This window comes from Ciconia boyciana, chromosome 11 (assembly GCF_034638445.1).
Source record: "Ciconia boyciana chromosome 11, ASM3463844v1, whole genome shotgun sequence".
Classification (NCBI taxonomy): domain Eukaryota; kingdom Metazoa; phylum Chordata; class Aves; order Ciconiiformes; family Ciconiidae; genus Ciconia; species Ciconia boyciana.
The window spans coordinates 3910209-3929567 of record NC_132944.1 but is presented as its reverse complement, the minus strand read 5'-3'; the positions used below and the strand labels follow the sequence as shown (position 1 = coordinate 3929567).

At 37.1% G+C, this 19359-nt stretch overlaps 1 protein-coding gene across 1 annotated transcript in view; it reads left to right on the top strand.

The window, feature by feature from the left end:
- IARS1 (isoleucyl-tRNA synthetase 1) overlaps nt 1-19359 on the top strand; it is a 111633-nt gene that overhangs the window by 31917 nt on the left and 60357 nt on the right. The window contains exons 12-14 of the mRNA XM_072875570.1: nt 3943-4065; nt 5507-5598; nt 10645-10743. Of these exons, the coding sequence (XP_072731671.1) occupies nt 3943-4065; nt 5507-5598; nt 10645-10743 (314 nt within the window). The remainder of the gene's footprint in view (nt 1-3942; nt 4066-5506; nt 5599-10644; nt 10744-19359) is intronic.

The window sequence follows — 19359 nt, the reverse complement described above, 5'->3', positions numbered from 1 at the left end:
AATTTATGGTGACTGGTAAAGTCTCTTAAGAAGTCTGAAGCCTGTTGCACTACTTGCACCTCAGATATTCCCCTATAGCTAAATCTTGCAAGGACTTGACTGAGGGGTGAGGGAGCAGACTTGGTTTTGAGGCAGGAACTCTTGCTGTAGGAGATGGAGTAAAGGAAGGGAATAGGCTGCTGATAGAGAAGGAGCTCTGGAAGAAACTTTCCCTTGGTTGCTGTATTGTTTTGTTGTGTATTTGCACAATACAGTTTAGTTTTTGGAAACAGCTTGTTGGAAAGCCTGACTGGCCAGTTAGAGCAAGGGTTATCTGCCCTCTTTTATTTGATTTTGTTATAAGCCCACAGAGATTTGTGTAAACACGGGGGGGAGGGAATCTTTTCTCTCTCTCTCTTGGGAAGTCAGCAATTATCTTTAAAACAAATTTTTTTAAAAAACATGAGAGTATCAGTTAAATGCATTACAAAGAAAAAAATGCATAAAATATTTGTGTGAGGAAAAAGTACGCTAACGTCACAAACACAACTTCTCACTCGTTAGCTAAGGAGCAGCTTGACTTTATAATGCATGATGCATAGACCTGAGTCAACTGGATATGCTACCTTTAGAAGGAAATTGCATAGTATATGTTGCACTTAATGCTGCTACCTTTTTTCTTTTGGGATGCATACAGTTCACTTTTGACAGCCCACTGATCAGTTTTGTTCATAAAGGCTCACAAAGGGTTCTGGTTTAGGTTCAGAAATTCATCATTGTACAGTAGGCTCTGTATAGAATTACTGAGTGTTATGCGTGTTGGCATTAAATATTTGCCTTTAAGTAGACAAGCTTAGATGAAAGAAGGGAGATAACTCATGACTTTAGGCAGGACTATCTTTCTAATTAATTGGCTTCTCTGTGAATTCCTTTACTGTTGTGTTGAAGGTGAATAGGAAAGAGGAAAGGGGTAAGTGGAGCAGGAGGCAAGGGTCAGAGGAGAAGAAAAAGAGCACAGTCCTTCACAGAAAGTGTTGTATCTTGTCTCTATCCCTTCCCCTTGATGTAAGTAAGTCCCTTTGATAAATAGGGATAGAAAGTAAGGTTTTTTTAAATTCTACTTACTAATGCATATTCTGTATTGCTGATAGCTTAGAAATGTATCCTTCTCCAACAAAATTTAAAGTAAAAATTCACCTTCATTTAGTTCCAGGGTATGTAGTTTCATTGTTTTGTGTGATGCTTTTGCCAAATACAAGCTGCCACACAATATCAGAGCACTCTGTTATTTCAGTTCAAAAGAAACCAAAATTAAAGCTCACAGAACAAGGCAAACCTGTATTAAAAACTCTGTAAACTCATTGTACCTCCAGATTAACATGACACTAAAATTCAGCTGCTCAGGCATTTCATCATATGTAGAGGTATCTACAGTCAACTTAAAAAGCTTTAGTAACATTTTAATTTGCATACAAGCCCTATACTTCTAGTGCCTTCTCAGACTGAGTCACAGAAGTTTCATAGATACGTTACTGTTGCACTTTCTTTTCAGTAAATTGCGAAAGTATACTTGATTTTTGTTAAGGGGTGCCGAAGGTGAGCCTTTTGACTTCATGGGTTTGTTCTGTTTTGTTTTTTAATTTCAGATAGAAAAGCTTTGTGTTCTCATGAATGAGCTGTTTAATAGCTTCTGCTTCATTCATTTTGTGTATGGTTTTTAACTCTAATTTGTAATCTTTTGAGAGATCTGATTGTGGCAGGGGTACAAAAGTGAACACTGACTTCTATCCTGGAAAGAATTGAAATTTGTTGTAGCTTTCCAGTGGAGCTTAGCATTTGTGGATTTCCGTATGTACGTGAATATATTCTTGGGTTGTGGTTACTGAAGCAAATCTTCATTAAATCAGATGGCAGGTCAGTGTGGAAAGCTTTGACATTCAAGTTTGAGTTCTTCAAAAGAAAGGAACTAACTGTAGAAAACCAAAATAGCAAAGCCCTTTATATATCATTGGCTGCATCAGTGATGCAAATCGAACTGAACCACCTCTTGACCTAGGTCCTGCGAAGTGGAAGGTTTTTAATTATGTTTTAGCTAGGTCGTGAGCATGCCAAGCTTTGTAGTTTTTGCTGGCTGCTTCCTCAAAGCCTTTTACAATTCACTGCCAAATCAGGGTTGACATTAGTTCTGTCATCTGGCCTACATTTTAAACACTGTGGTCTGCTTGCTGTATCTCAGCAATAATAGCTGATGAAAGGTCAACTGAGGATGGGCTTATCTCAGTTAATCTATTGACTGAAGAAGCTGGTTGACCAAATGGAGGCTGAATAATCATGATGGCTGTCCGCAGCTGCTGGAGAGTGGAAAGAGACTATGGGCTAGAGTAAATGAGTGCTGTAGCTGAAGTGGTTTTTAATTTCTATGCGTGATGCCTTGGTACACGAAGTAGCCAACTTCCCTATCGCTATGGATGAGTTTCATCGTTGTAAAATAGACTGTGGATCAACAGGCAACATCTGCCAGATTTGGCTTGAGGGAGCTGGTAACTACAGGGACTAGTGGGTAGGTTTGGAGGTACAGGATGAGGACTACAGAAAGGATCTGGATACTCTGCTCTGTCACTCCAAAGTTGGCTCACCTCTGTTGGTTATATCTAGGAAAGGAGAATTTAGATAGCTGTGGAGCACTTTCTTATTTAATGCTTTTCTACACACCTGCTTCTGGTGTGGTCTCCTTGATCAAGGTGGACAAATTGCTTTAGAGTGCAACTCCTGTGAAATAGCTGCTGTCTTTTACGAAAGGTAAATGAGCTCTAAGCATAGAGGAGGCTAACAGTTCAACTGCTACCAGTTTTGGCGGGCAGGGTCACTGCAGGTTGTGTTTCACGCTACACAAGACTTCAGTTTTTGTTCCTGAAGTCTGTTGTTTCCCCTGTTTCATCAGAGCAGCAATACAGGAACCTCTAAGACTCAAAAAGGCAACCTGACTTGATGCAGGCTTAGGCAGGGCCTTTTTCTTTGAGGAAAAATGAAGCTATTCTGTGAATGTGCTGAGAGTGACAGATCTGCAGCTGTCCCCTTCTCCCTTCCCCTCCCACCCCCAATAATGTTCTCTCGCCTTAGGGCAAGAACGTGGGTCATCTGGAGTGATAATTGGTTAAGATATGGACTTACTTTCACTTCAGAATGAAGTCTATCTGAACTTTTCTGTTCCCTTAATAATTTTGTTTTAAGATACCACTGTTGTTTAGTTATGTTCTTGAAAGTCTGAAGTGGCCCTCTTTTTCTTAATTTTCTTTTTTCTTACTGCTACAGGAAATTAAACATTTAAATGGAGGCTGGCCAGGAAAATAAACTGTGATGTTGTCCATGTGTGATTCTTGGTCAGTAGCATTACCTACGGGCCAACAAAGATTGAGAAATACAGATTTGAAGGCTTTGGATCATTAAGACATTCAGAAAATGGGATTTCTTTTGTGGAGTTTTGGAATTAGATTGATTAAAACAGCCTGCCTTCTGAAAAATGTCATGCAGGCTTGTGTGCTAAACAGACACAAGTCTGCCTGGTACGAGAGCATGACACAGCGGTTGTCAGTTCCTTTACTATGCAGTAGTAGCCTGAAGCTGTTCACTGCATGTATGTATGTGTGCACGTACACACACAAAATGTGTGTATATATATGCATGTGTATGTATATGCACAGAAGCACATGCACATATCCCCTCTACTAGGTGAGAGAAAACACATATATTCTGAAGAAATCATAATTTCTGTGAAGAATATAAGTACAATCCTGTAAAATACATCTTTTCCTATGCATATTTGGGATTACTGAAGGCTGAGTATTTTGCTATTCTTGTCCAGTCATCACATTTTCTCTTTAATATTTAATTTCTTTTTTCCAGGGGTGGATATTTTAACCAGTATTTTGTATTTCTATAACTGGGCACTTGTCTCTTTTGTAGGATGATTACAGAGTCTGCATGGATTTTAATATTATTCAGAAAGATTCTGTGCCCGTTTGTCCGGTTGATGCGTCAGGCTGCTTCACAGCAGAAGTGACTGACTTTGCTGGACAGTACGTGAAGGTTAGTGGTCTTAGAGAAAATAAATTACTACTTTATTCAAGATAAATTTTATGTATGGTAGAAGTTTTCTTTCCCTAAGCGGCTTTGTCTTCAATGTGTCTTTGGTATCTGGAAAAATTGAAATTTGTTTTAACATTTGCAACAGTGTTGCAATTGTTTATTACAATATCTGAAAAATAAATAATTTGAAACGTAAGTAATACTGTCTGTCTAGTAGTGAAATGGAAGAGGAGTATCTCCTGTTTGCATCTACTGCAGAAAGTCTCACTTTTCCCTTGTTTCTTATGGAAATGTTATGTATGCAGTCTCTAGGCAAGTGTGCAGAGGCCTCCTTTACCTCTGGATGACTTCTGAATTCACAGATGTCGTCACTAAGTTTATACCAGTTAGTGTAACATGACTTGTTAGAGGAGAGAAATCCAGTCATTTTCCCCACTTGTGGGACGTGTTGCAATGTGAATTTACTTGCCAATAGATGCCAGAGAATCCATGTAAAAGGAACCCACAGGAACTCCAGACTGCTACAGACACAAATCCATAAAGGAGTGCCTCTTTAATTCTATGTACTAAGAAAACAAATTGTTTTTAGTCAGGTTCCTGCTGGTACAGTTTGATAGCAAAGCATGTTCCTGTAAACACAATTTACTTGAAAAAGACTTAATCTTGTCTTGCATTTGAACTCAAACAGCTGTCATTGCTTCCTGCTATATATTAAGGCAAATAAGAGAACACTGGAGGCTACTTGTTTTATCTTCTTGCTGGGAGGAATCTGAACTTAAGGCTCTTGGAAAGTATTCTTATGATGCTGAATTCTTATCTTATGAATATTGCTGTATCATAAATCTTTGTATTTTTTTTTTCCTTTCCTAATGTCATGTTGACACTTGTTTGTTCAGTAGATTGTCTTCAATTATTAACGTACAACTTTCCCTTCCAGCTTAGAATGTAAATCCTGTTTAGTTAGTAAGGTATTGTAAAAGATGCTTCAACTTCTGTAACTGTAGTTACATTAGAGGAATGTGTTGTAGTGAGGTCTAAATATTAGGTAACAAGCACTATAAGGCTTCCTTCCACAAAATCAGAAGCCTCAATAAAAGATTTAAGATACTAAATAATATGAGTTCTGGCTTGTATTAGTGCTACAGAAAAGTTGAATTTTGTACACAGCTGTGTGTATATGGAAACAGAGTTAAGGGCAAAAAGGGACTGATGCTGTATACCAGGATTTGGAGAGCAAATAACTCTCCAAATTTAGTGTTTTACAGTGCCTCTGCAGTAAATGCATAAATTGTACAGAAGCTTTTTGGATTTTTTGTGTGTGTAAATACTGGATTATTTGTAGGGGTTTTCTTAATTTGGGTGTTGGAGACAAATCCTGTAGTAGCTTACTGAAATAGTGAAATTTGTATTCCAAGGAAAATTTTTTGTTCTGTCTTTTTAGGATGCAGATAAGAACATCATTAAATTACTGAAAGAGAAAGGCAGACTGGTTCACAGCAGTAGTTTTAAACACAGCTATCCTTTCTGCTGGAGGTAAGGAGAGAAGTGCAAATGGCTTTAAGATTGAGGGTTCTAACTGAGTAGTTCTTCAGGTTTGTCTTATTTTTCCCCTCCCTTGACCTGCTTAATTTTTTTAACAAGACTAAAAGTAGTTACTAAAAGTAACAGGAATCAAGTATATTGAATTAGGAGAGCTCCAATTTTGGTTTAGTAATCAAGTAAAATTTTTTTTTTTGCCATAAATCTGATTAATTAAAGTGTAGTGCTGAAAGTTTTTTTTTCTATTATGATTTTACAGGTGTGTTTTTGTAGTTTGAACTTCTCATTCTTCAGTGTTGCATGTAGTACTGCTAACTACCTTTTGAAGATGGCTATAAGTCCAAAAAAGCTTATTTTCTAAACAGCTAAGTACTGAGTGGTGGGAAAGAATATTTTGGTACCCTTTGAATTGTATCCAAATAAGTATATCGCAGAATGTCTGTAAATGTTTGTGTTCAAACTTTCCATGTTTCGGATAAAATGGCTTTATTATAGCTGTTACCATAGTTACTTCTTTTTAACCTTGTAAAATTACTTCTTTCTTTGGAGTCTGGTACAGCCCAGTTGCTTATAGTGTGGAAACGTCTGTATTGTTGATTAAAATCAAAGTTAGCATTTATCCACTGCAGTGGGTAGTAAGTGTAATAATACATAAATACATTTTTCTGCTCAGTCATTCCTGAATAGAGTTCACAAACAATGGTTACATCTCTGATCTGAAATAGCAATTGACATGTTTATAGTATCTGTGGGGACGTCTTAGAAATACTTGGTTTTGTCAACTAGAAATTCAAGATTAGCTCTGGAATGTCAGATAGGTGGTTCAGCACAGTGGCCTGTCAAGAATCTTCCTTGTCAGATTGGGAATTTTGCAGAGGTTGAAGGAGGACTCCATGTGCAAGTCTCCATGGGCCTTCAGTATAGTAAACTAATGTAAGAAGTTTCAGTTATGAGAAATACAGGCTAGACAAATTTAATCTAGAAATGAAGCATGTTTTATTAGCGTCCTCTCTGGTTTTAAATGTATACAATTGCTATTGCAAAATTGAGGGGAAAAAAATCACTGAAAAATGTGAAATTTAAAAAAAGAAACTTCAGTAATCTTTTAGTAGGAATATTGTATTAAACTGTTTTATTACAAGTAGAGACACACTTTAAAAAAAAATCTAATTACATATCTGAAATGACTTGAACATTTTAAGTCATATCTGATGCATACAGCACCTGTACTGAAATAACTGTGATAAAAGCTTTTCTCTCTGTCTAGCTTTAGTGCTACTAGGTGAAGTTTTAGCAGTGTGCATTTATCTTTGTTCTATAGCAAGAGTAACCTTTACTTGCTCTTGAATAGCATGATTGGTTTGTTTCTAACAGCTACCTAGAGGAAGAAGGGGAATTACTCTTCAAGTGTTATGTCCTTGATGATTTGGGACAGGTTTTTGAAAAATGGCAGCCCAAAACCAAGCGATACTTGTGTTTTTCTTATGTAGCAATTCAAATGTACAGTCATGGCCTTCTGAGACAAACCAGTAATGTAGAAATGCTGATTCTGTAGAACATACTTAATCCTGCCACTCTGTTGACATTTTTGTTGATTGATGATAAGTTGCAGGCAGCACCTAGCAGCAAATTATCTGGTGGGAAGAACAGAATAATGGATTCTACTTGAAAAGCTCATTTCACTGCCATCAGAAATCAAACCATAATTGGAATATGCTAAAAGTAGAAGAGTAGTTTGTAACTTTGAACATAGTTGTAAGGTATTTTGATTAATGTAAGAGAACTTTGAAATCAGACTCTTCTACTTAATGTTCATGCTTTTCCCTGAAACCAAGCAGTTGTTGAATCCTCAGTATGTTGAGATATTTTCCCTCCTTTTACATATTATCAGATTAGGGTCCTTCTCTACATTTCCTCGTTATTGGGATATGTAGTAATTTTCTGTCAACTAAACTTTAAAATCTGAGAGAGGAAAACAGTAGCAACTTGCTAAGTACACCGTAGATAGTTTTCAGTTAGACTTCCCCTTCATTGGAATTGCTGAAGATGGCCATCATTGGTCAAAAACACTCTATAAAGATATGAGATTCTGTGAGTCTATATGGTCGAGGTAGCAATTTAACAACTCTGAAAGATAGCAAAGGTAACTGGCATGACAGCTGAAATGTCCATCGCAGCTACTGCATGCCCTTCTATTAGGAAGCAATATTGGGAAGCTCTACCATTGACAGATACAGAGCTTTGTCTTTTTCAGGCCAGTGAAAGCAAAGCCAAGAAGCATCTTTGATAGTACGTGGTCAGTTATCTATCATTTGTTTCCTAAATTACGAGAAAATGGAATGGGAATAAGATCACAATTTCTTTACAACAGCTATGCAGTCCAAAACACGTATGAGAAAACTATTGGGAGTGTGTAGTTTCCACAGAAAATGGTCTTTCCAATCTTCATCTTTTCAAGTATAAAGATAGTATTTCAGAGAATGCTAATATTGTGGCACTCCTAAGGAACAGGCAATTTGCTCAGGTGCTTTGATTCCCCTGATACAGTTCTAAAGGACGCATTTATAAGGGGAACAAAACATCGTTCAGTTGAGACAGAGAGGAATGTTTAGGTAGGAATTTTGTAAGCATCAGTCTCTGATTTAGGTCTGTCTGGGTGGTTTTTGCCTTGTTCTGTATTGGTGGAAAAACACAACCCAGAAATGGGTATTTCTCATTTGATTCTACAGCAAAGAATTGAATCTGGTTTCCTCAACCCTCTCACCAGTCACGAGGGGTAGAAATGTGTAAGATGCTACTGGTTGGGCAGATTTTCAGTACGTTGTTCTGGTTTTGTCTCCTGCCGAGACTCTACCTGGCAGTACAGCTAGAAGAAAGATAATATTCAGGGAAACTGTGCCATCTCCCATTTCTTACTGCCTTCATGTAGGTGGAAACAGTGCTCTGTGGGTGCTTTGGAATGGTTATCGAGTATTATAAAGTTACAGTGTTAGGTGGAAAGCCTGGGAAATGATCACGGCTTCATCTGCTTGTCTCTTTTTTTCATAGATCTTTTGTGTCTGAAGCTACTTTTGCACTAAAGCTTGTCTTCCATCAGCCCCATCTGTCAGCTGCTTACTCCTGATAGAGATTGGGTACCAGTTTATTGTCCCAGCATTCTTTTTGCAATATGTTAAGACCATGTGAGAAACTCTTATCAGGTTTTATTCTTCTTGTTTCCAGTAACTCAAGATCTTATATGTGATGGCAATTCATCATTCTTCAGCACATCTGAAACAAGATGCTCGTTGAGACTGAAATATTCTGGAGTATCTTGAAGCTTGCAGAATACTTTTTTTTTTTTTTTAACTGTGATCTTGCTGCTGTGTGAGGAGTTAACGGAACTGTTCCCTTTTTTAGGTGTTAGGACTTAAATTTGAGAAGCAGAACTTCCTAGCTTAGCACGTTTGCATTTAATAGCTAGAACGCTACTATGTTATTACTGCTTTGAGCTCTTACCATTTCCTGTAAGGTTATAGATACTTTAACTCTTAAAAAATACAGATTGAAATGTATCGCTTATAGTTAAAGGAAAATATCTTTTGAAATCTAGTATTAAGAAGCGATGTGTTTTTCATTATTGGGCTTTATGCAATGTGAGTGCAGTTTTTCGGGTTTGAACAACCTTTGCTGTGGGTTTTCTTTTCTTTTGTTGGTCCGGCGGGTGTACATTTAGGAAGCGTTTCCACAGTAGCAATTTTAATTTACATCATAATCTCCAGTAGTTTGTGCATTTCAAACGAGTCCTTGCTATGGATATAATGAATTAAACTTTTAAGATGGGTCGTTTACAGTAACGATTGCGTGTAGGAGATAATGGTAGTTGCTCAGGGTCTTTGCTTGTGAATTATTGTTGAGCAAGTGTATTTCCAAATTCTGAGGCAAAGTGACTTAAACAAAAGTAATATTTTAAGAAACATTTTGTGGGGTGGATTGATACTAAGGGAGAATGAGCTGCTTGTCCCAGCGTTGTTGAAGCTGCTCTGTACCCGTAGACAGATTCCATCCCATAGGGCTCAGTCTCCCTTTTCAAGTTGGAACAATGGGATGGATGTGAAGGATTAGAAATGTCTGAACTCTCCTGTAATGACTTTTACCCACTGTTTGATTACTGGATCCTTTAGAAGGATGCATGCTACTTGAACAATCTCTCAAGATCTTAAGCAGGTGTATTATGGAACTGACAAATAAGAGACCAGGTTGAGACACAATGCAGTCAGATGCTTAGAGATACTGATTTTACTGGCTAATTTAGGGAACTTATCAGTCTGTACACTCTGCCCTATAGTGTTCCCATTTCTAAGCAATGCCAAGTTCTGAATCTGCTCCCACCATATACTGGTTTCATATGACTTTCTTTGAATGTTGAAGTAAGGGATATATTAAAATGTCTTTATAACTTCTTACTTTTATATGTTTATCTGGATCTCTTTCTTTCCTTCTCCTCCTGGAATGGGACATTCTTCTAGTTAACCCTGGGTACTGTTACTTCATCTTTATGATTTATTATTATTCTTTTAAATACAGATAGTAAAAACATAGCATAATGTTTTCTGGCTTTTCAGATTGATGTACACATAAAAAAGATACAGAATGAGCTAAAGTCGAAGACTTAAATATGATTAATTTTAATACTTACTGAAGTTTGTATTATTGTACTATGTAGGAATGTAAATTTCAAATTCAAATATTGTTTGGATGTTCTCATGATTTCTCTTGCTATACAAATTACTTGAATTGCTGGGTTTGAAGGCTGTTTAAAAATTTTTTTGGGATTTGATTTTAAAATAGTAGCTCACATAAGTGTAACAGTTTGTGTAATTTAAAAAACAAAACAAAATCCAACCTTTGTAACTGTGATAATATTTCAGGAACAACAGTGAATTCAAGCAGGGGACTGTAATGTACAAAAATACATTTTAAAGAGTATTTTTAAAACAATGTAGCACTGAAAATATTTTTGTTTGTTTTTCTCCCTTCCCCATCACCTTCTCTCTGCAGGTCAGATACTCCGTTGATATACAAAGCTGTGCCAAGCTGGTTTGTAAGGGTGGAGCACATGGTGGAGAAGCTACTGGAGAATAATGCCCAATGCTACTGGTAATGGCTCCTGCTTTTTTTTTTTTTTTTTTCTTTGCCAGGGTTGGGTGGGTAGGTGGGGGGTGTGTGTTCTGGAACTTTACAAAGCTGTATTTCACTGTTAGTGTGCTAACTTAATTTCATATTTCTGTTGTATCTTTCTGAGCCAATGTTACTGGAATGGGGCTGGTAACCAGTTTAAAATAGCGTTTAATTTTGGGTTTCACAAATGTGCCTCAAACTGGTAGAGCAATGGGCTAGTCTTCCTGTTATAAACAGATATAACCTGCTTACTTGCATGTCAGCCCAGTGCTTGAACATGTTTGCGCACTATTCCTTTCTTCTGTCGAGAACGCATTCTTTGCTTGTGTAAAATCCCAATGAGAAATATATTTTAGGGTGTAAGTAAGGTTGAATACATACTAATAATTTACAAGTTAAATACGTCACAGGATCATTAAAAGTATCCTCAAATCATGTTATACAATCTGAAGAAATTCAGCATGAGAGAAACCGCAAAGGAAAATCAACCTGTGGAAGCATGGAAGTGCACAGTTAAGCCTCCCAAAAGGGTCCACTAGAGAGAAGAATTTGGGCAGCTAAATTCTGGGTATTTATTGTTCCAAATTAAAATAATTTTTAGATAAGTTGTTTTTTTTTTCTTTTCATCTGGTTATTATAGATAAGGTTGATACTTTGTCGTAGGTGCATTTGAAGGAAAAAAAACCAAAACAAACCAACATCTCCTCCCCCCAAACCCACCTTCCCCCCACTACACCCACAAAAAACCCCAGCACAACTGCCCTAGCTTGTGTAATAGTTGTAACCTGAGTTTCAGAGGTTTAAATCAAAATTTTCTCCTAGTGACGAAAATTAAATCTTTATATGTATATAGGTAATGTGAAAAATATTTGTGTGAAATTTATGTAGAAAACAACAGATAAGTTTTAGATAATTTAAATGCAGTATTAAATTAGCAGTAAGAGGAGAACTATTGGCGATGGTAGCCATTTTGAGAGTCAGTTGTGGGTTTATGGTGTGTTAGTAACAAAAGGATCCCATCTTCTCCACCTCCATAACCTTTATTTTTATTTCTCCTCCTCTCATAAATAACTTGTGCCTGGGAAGTTGAGACCAGGTGGAGAAATGTGGAAGTTACAGCCTCATTCAGTTGTACTGTGTGCCATTTCAGTTGTTCAGTCTTTCCGTACAGGAAAAGACTGTACATTTTCCGTACATTCCACCCCTGTGTGCCTTTACTCAGCAACTGAAATGGTGTTGAAGAAGGTGACCCAACTTTCAGTGAACAATTACAGCTTATGCTGCGTTTTATCATGGACAGTAGTTAGCAATTAAATTCTCCATGAGCAGCTTTTGCATAACTGCTTACGTGGTACAAGCACTGTAAATATTGAAATATGTGGGAAAAGTTAGTGATCCATGATACAGACTGTCCAAAAATGCTGCAGCGTTGGCTTGCTAATAAGCACATGCCCAGTCTGGATATGTAAGAAGGTTTTATGGATTAGTAAGTGTTGCTTTCTTTTTTCCATAACAGAACATACTGTGATCCTTCCTTTGGGGAAAAATAAGCTGGAGAGGGGGTGAAAGTGTTTGTTCTTAGCTTTAATTAGCTTTCTCAAGATGCTTTTACTGTTTTGATGACTGACAGTAGACCTGCATACTTAATTTTCACATGAATGTAAGAAAAGTGTAATCATCCTATTAAGGAAGTGTTTGAATGGTTGAGATAGTTTTGCTTTTCCAGGAGGAAAGCTTCAAGAAGAAACTGATAAGTGACCTCCACTCATCCAGAAGACATTAATAAGAATTAGTAAACAATTTGAACCCTACCTCATCTACATATTTGGGTTTTACGTGGTGCTTTCTGTAAGTGTTGAGTAGTGGGGATACAAGTGGAACCAAATGTGAGCGCTGCCATTGCAAAGGTTGGGTGAGAACAGCAGGCAACTATATTAATTGGCAATATTCAACATGCTTGGAATTAAAGTAATCGTTTGTCCTTTAGGCAATTCTTGAGTCTCAACATAATTCTGTAATTGACCATAAAACGGATTCCTCAAGATTCCTCTCAAAACAGTATGGTCTTTGAGATTTTGAGAATCTTTGTGTAGAGAATATGACCACAGGTAGAGCTGTATTATTACTAAGTGATTAATAAAATAATACTAAAATATACTTCCAGTATGCGATTTCATAATTACTAGTTTGCATACTCAATGGCTTTTGTCACATAAGGATGGCTTTTAAAATCTAGCTTTTTAAAAGAAAAAGGCATTACTTTTAAGGTTTTCTTCCTATGTTCCTCACTGATGTCAGTTTTGTTTGGGAGGTAACTTTTTAAGGTGGCATTGGGAATGCTAGCATTCTTCAATATTCATTTATTTAAATTTTGGGAACTCCATCCTTCCCAAAACCTACTTATTTGCTTTTGAAGAGACTTGATCTCTGAAAGTGTCACAGGCATAATACTTAGCTTTTTAAAAATTTATTTTTGGACTCTCTGGGGCTTCAGCATGTCCTGAAAATGAGAAAATTGGGGATAAATGCTTTTCAGACTATATTAACCTTTGTAAAATGAGTTTGACTGCATTGCTTTTTTTATTCCTATAAATGACTGATAGGTATATTGTCCCTTAAGAATAGCTGCACTCTTTATAGATATCCTTTTTGATGAAATAGATTAAACAGTTGGACAAACTTTGCAACCTGATTGCATTTCTAATTAGTTTTTTAATGAATTAGCCTACTGATAAAGCCATAGTTATTCAAAATTAAAAGCCAGCAACTGTGTCTTCATTTTTCAAAATGAACTTAACTATAGCTTTCAAGAATGATTACGTGAGTAATGTGCCAGCATTTTTGTAAAATCAGAAACAAACCCTCTCTTCTTTCTCCCAACCTTACTCTGATCAGAGTGGGAAGTAACTTGTGCTGGATGTTGCTGAAAATGCAGAATTGGAACAGTATTTAAGAGACTGTGTTTCAGTCTTTAATCCAAGGTCCATTACTGAATGTTCTCATTACCACACAACTGGCAGAAGAGTTCATTAAAAAAAAAAAATAAAAAATTTTTTTAAAAGGGTGTTCATATTCAGACAACCTACTACTGTGGTACTTGAGATCAAGAGGGGCAAATTCAGCTGCTGTAGCATTCAGGGCTGTCAGACCTTGGTTTCCTGTTAGGTCGATACGGAGGGGTAGGTGCAGCACCAAAGCTGGGTCCCAGTGTAAGTGGTCTGCATTTCAGCCTTAGTTGTTTGTTGTAACTATCATCTTATAGAATGATTTGTTGAAGGAGTGTTTCCTGCGTAAACACAGACAAGCAACTAAATGATGCCACCTTAGTATTGTATACTGTATATTGTATATTGCCCATTGTATAATACAGGACTAATTCCTGTCATCACAGAGTTCCAAGTTGGTATAAATTATAAATTTATAAGTTATTTTAAAGAGTAAATTAGTGCAATTTATACTTAGGTTTCTAAACTGTTGTAGCTCACACTTCTGGCAGTATATGTAATATTTTTATACTTGCAGGTCAATGGAAAAGGTTCTGTAGACTGTGTAGTTTGTATTTAAATATCAGCTTTAAACTCTTTTTTTAATTTTTATTTTTTAAAAACCTTCCTCACTTCAAGTTCTATTTCAGTAACTCCTGAAAGATTTGTCTCTAACTGTTGACAAGTTTCTAGTGTTAGAGGCTATTGTGCAGTTCTGACATTGTTTACGTAAGATGTACAGCTTGGTATAGTGGAAAAATGAGCATCAGCGGAAGGAAAGCAGTGACGGAAGACAGTAAGGGACTTCAAAGAAGCCAAGCCTTTTGTTCTTGCATCTTCTTGGCATTGAAAAATTCAAGCATTGTAATAAAGAGCTTAATGTTTAGGTCCTCAGTTGAAGGTATCCTTTTTTTGACTTTGATCACTTACACAATTAGTTCTTATTGAAAATACCACACAGAACACATGCGATAGGCCTTTTTGCTAGAAGTGAATTTACTGGTTTACAAAGTGTGAATTTTGCACACATTTCCTGCTGCTCCTGTATGAGCACTCTAAAACCAAAGTGTTTTCACGTGCGTCACTCAAACACATTAATCTTTTGAGAAGCTTTTGATCTTGGTCTGTCTAATCTTTGACCAGCTGCCTTCTTTGCTGAACAGCAAACTGTCTCCCACCTTTTGAAAGGTGTGATTTGATCACAAATTATGCCTATCTTGTATCATAAACCCTAAGGCTGGTAGGGTGTGCAGAAGATGGGCTGTAGAGCCCATCTGCAATAGAAAGCTAACGTTTGTTCTACTAAACTTGTAATTTGTGCGCAGATGAGAAATCTGAGTCTGTAGCAGGGCAACAGAATTTTAAATCACACAGAATTGTAGCATAATGGAGGAAAATCAGTTACTGAGTCCCTTGTTTTCCTCTCTTTTTTTTTTTTTTAGGATGTCTCGTAGGGGATTTTCTTTCCTAGTTTGTTAGCATTAATAAATACATTTTATCTGAACAGTTTTAAATGCATCTTATATTGGGGAGGTTTTTTTTCCCCTTTTTTTTTTTCCTTTAATATGACCATGCAATTGTAACTCTTCTTTCTGAATCATCGATCAGACTTTTCTTACTCAGGAAACGTGAATACAAATTAGGTCTTCTCTCTAGTGGCGATTATGAAGCGTATAGCAACATGCAGTCACTAGATGGCAACATTTCCCGAGGAAAAATTCAAGCTAGTGTCATTGCCTACAGTAGGTGGTGAAAAAAAATTGCTGCAGGGTTAGCCATGTGTTTGTCTAATTTGGAGCGGCATAAGTCAGAAGATTTTATTACTGGCTGTTATCAGACATAGTTGAGGATTAGAAGCGAATTTTGAGGCTTGTTCCAGTTGATTTTGATGGCTTGTGTTCTGCTGTGTCCTAATTTTGCTGTTTCCTCTCAAAGCCTCTTGAGCAGAGATTGCCAGTTATGTCACGAGTACAGCAGGTATCTTTTCAGTCCTAGTGAATGGTCATCAAAAGCTTGTTGTTTGGTTCAAGTAATAACTTACTAAATAAAGACTCCAAATGTCAGTTCACTAAGCAATTATAGTACCAGGTCCTTAGGCAGCTGGTAGATCTATCTGTGCGGTACATTGAATGTTTGCCACATTATAGGATTGCAAACATATTTATATATACATATTGAAATGAATGCTAAGTGGTGATGCTGTATAAAAGTACTTTGTAACTATAAATGTTAGAATATTCCAAAGGAAACTGTGGGGAAAGAAGTGAAAGCTTCATTTCTTACTGGCTTCAGGACACAGGGATTTTTTCCGTCACTGGTAAGATCAAGAATTTTAATAGCAATTAGCATGGTGTCTGGGTCATACAGATAAAATATATCAGGATTTTTTTAATATGAGTGTATCAAAAAATTGGAGGTTATGGCTTCACTTAATCTTGCCTTGTCAAGCAGCTGTGTGCTGCTGACGGCCGGGTTATGATGCAGTCTGCAGCAGCATTGCAGTCTCATGCGAAAGTGTTTGTTGCTATGGGAACCAGGATAAAAGAGTGAAGAAAAACATTGCTATATCAAAATGATTGAAAGCACTATTCATTTAGCAAATGTAAGCTGCATAGAAGCAGAAAATTCTCTTGCACCGGTGGTGGCAAGCCAAAGTTGTGCGGGGTATGTGGTTTTGCACCATTCTAAGAAGCTTTCGTGAATTGAGGAGGAGAAAGAGTCTGCTGCAGTGGAAATTCTGCGTGGTTTGCAAACAGCTGACCTCTTCTCTTTTTTCCCCTTTTTTCCCCTCCCGCCTCCCCTGATGTTTAATTAGGTCCATGATATAGATTGGCGCTAATTAAAGTGTCAAAAGGGCATGAATAGCTGCTTATTTTATCTCCTTGAATTAAAAACCATTAAAAATCAATTTGAGCATGTTGTTATTACCGTAAATTAACATAATGGAATTTAAGACTTTGTCTTCTAAGGATTGATTAATGTTTAAAAAGAACAGCAATTTCTACACCTGAAACAAAAAACCAGCTGTTACGCTATGAATTTAAATAAATCCGTACATATTTAGGTAAATGACATAGGATAACTACTTAATCAGCTTTGGTTTTTGCTGTTACACTTCAGCTATCTTCTGGACGAATAACTTCCTCCTTTCCAGACAGATAAGTGATTCCTGATTTCAGGTGTCGCTTAAAAAGTTTCCAGCTCGCCATCAAAACCATAGATCTGGGACTATCTTCTCAGAACCAAACATATCAGATGCTGTGTGCTAATTTGGTATTAGATTTCCAAATTCGCGCTATTAAAGGTAGTGTTTTGTTTATCAACTTTATAGTCTAACTCTTATGGGACTGTTTTTCAAATAATTCATAAGCTAAGAGCTTCCTTCAGTTAGTAATTATAAAGTAAATCTTATCCAATACATAAAGTTGCTGTGGTTTTTGAAAGAACATCATGAATAAAATTAGCTGGCGAGAAGAATGATGAAGGGTGAGAAAGGATTAGTATATCTTTATGTAACATCTTAAACAGCTTTTAATGGTAAATGGATGATAAAACGTATGAGGCTTCTGCTGTGGCAATATTTGACAGCTGTTTATTTCAGCAGTGATATTTGTGTTGGCAGGAAAGAGGGACAGTACTGCTTTGAGACAGAGTTCCTGTACCCTGAGACTAGGGCAAGGTGAGCCAGTCATGGAGTCATGCAGAGCACATGTGAGCTTTGAAATGGAATAAGAAGTTGAATTCAGTATTTGCAATTGTGTTATGAGCATGAGAGAGATACTTCAAAATATATGTACATAAAAGGAACAGATGTCTTAATCCTTTTAATAAGCTTCCTTCTGGATTATGTGATAATTCAGATTTTTTACATCCTGCACATTTATCTTCTGGAAACAAGAGTCAGAAAGCAAATATACTAATTTTAATTGATGCTGTTCCTCAGGTATTAATTTGGTGATGAGAAGTCACTGGATCAGCAACCGTGGTAACTTACTGTTAGTGCACCCATTCACTCTGGGATTGAAGATGGTCCCCAATCTGCTATTTTCAAATCCACACCCACCTTGCTTGTGACTTGGATGCTGGGTAGTACGTAGACTTTGAAGGCAAAGAAAATGGCTTCTGTTGTGATAAGCTAATAAATGTTCTTAAAGGGCTGGATTTTGGTTTGCTCTTCATGGTTGGTTTTTTTTTTTTCCTTGTCAAATGGAGTTTTTATTTTAGACACTAAGAAAATGAGTAGCTACCAAGAAAGGACGTGGGAGTTCACTGTGCAGAGGACCTAGCAATGCATAAATTTAGCAAAACCCCAAATATGCTTCAAAAATAGGAACAAACAGTCAAAAATGGACATACAGATTTGGAGCAGTCTAATAATTTTCATAATCTCTAACTTGTTAAGGTAGAGTTTTGATGTTGGGAGAGTAAGATAGAAATTAGCATTCAAACAGGTTGAAACTGATGTACTTTCATTCAAAATCTTTCTAATTTGTGATTTGATAAATCAATATTTATTCCTTTGTGTTGTGGAGTTCAGTTCCCTGAACTTTTCAACTGCTGAAATGTCTGCATCCTGAAGTTTATTTAGTGTACTATCCTGGGTGCCAAGCAAGTAGAAATAGCTATTATCCCACACTATTCTACAGGCATGAATCAAGAGCTTCACGACCTGCTGAGACAGCAGTCTCCTTAACCTTGCTAAATGTTTGAGGAAGAAGTACGAAATCCTATCTGTGTCATTTTGCAGAGAAATTTGAAGGTCAAAACTAACACAAATTGTAGACCAGTTGGGAAATAAGAAAACCTGTTTCTAAGGGCACAGTTTTAGGAGCTGCAGCAGGATTGCGTTAGGAGAGAAGTCGCTGCTTTGATTTCAGCTGCAAACTCGTGGAACTACTTGATGCTGGAGCTTGACCTTTTCTGAGATCTGAATCTGTTTGATGCCATTAGCAGTGGGTTGCTCTAAACGGGCTGTAGCACTAGTCACCTTGCTTGTCGTACCCAACTGTAAATTCAGTGGAGTCACCAGCATAAAACTGAGATTTGTGCTTTCAAGCTGAAGGGGGTTTGTGACAGATACCTGGTTACACATGAAACCATGCATATTAGCATATGGGAAAGGGCTTTTTTTCATACACCTGTGTTGTATAATAGGAATATTTATGCAGGTGGCCTTGCTTTTGTTTTTGTCTTTTTATTCCTTTTAAAGCTTCTAAATATTCATGCTGTGAGGACAGTTTTGATGCACAGGGGTCAGTGTTTGTACTTTGGCAAATTGTGCAGCCGTTAACTTTCAGGGGACTGTTTCAGCTTTTGGGTTTAGGTAAGCGGTGTTTAACACACCCCAAAATTTCCTGAAAGCTAAGGACCAGCGTCAGTAGCGATTCATGGTTTTATCGTGGTCTTATCAAAGTCACAATTCTGTTTGCAAGGTACTTGGGAATACAGATGGAAAAATTAACTGGGAATTACGTGGGCTGATAGATTAAACACAGTATAGCGGAGTCTCAGGGTGAGGCCAAGTTTCTTCAGTTACTGCATGGGGAAAAAAGGGAGCAGAATTCACCGGAGGGTGGCATTCCTCAGGCTGCCATCAGTCTCCTTAGCTGAG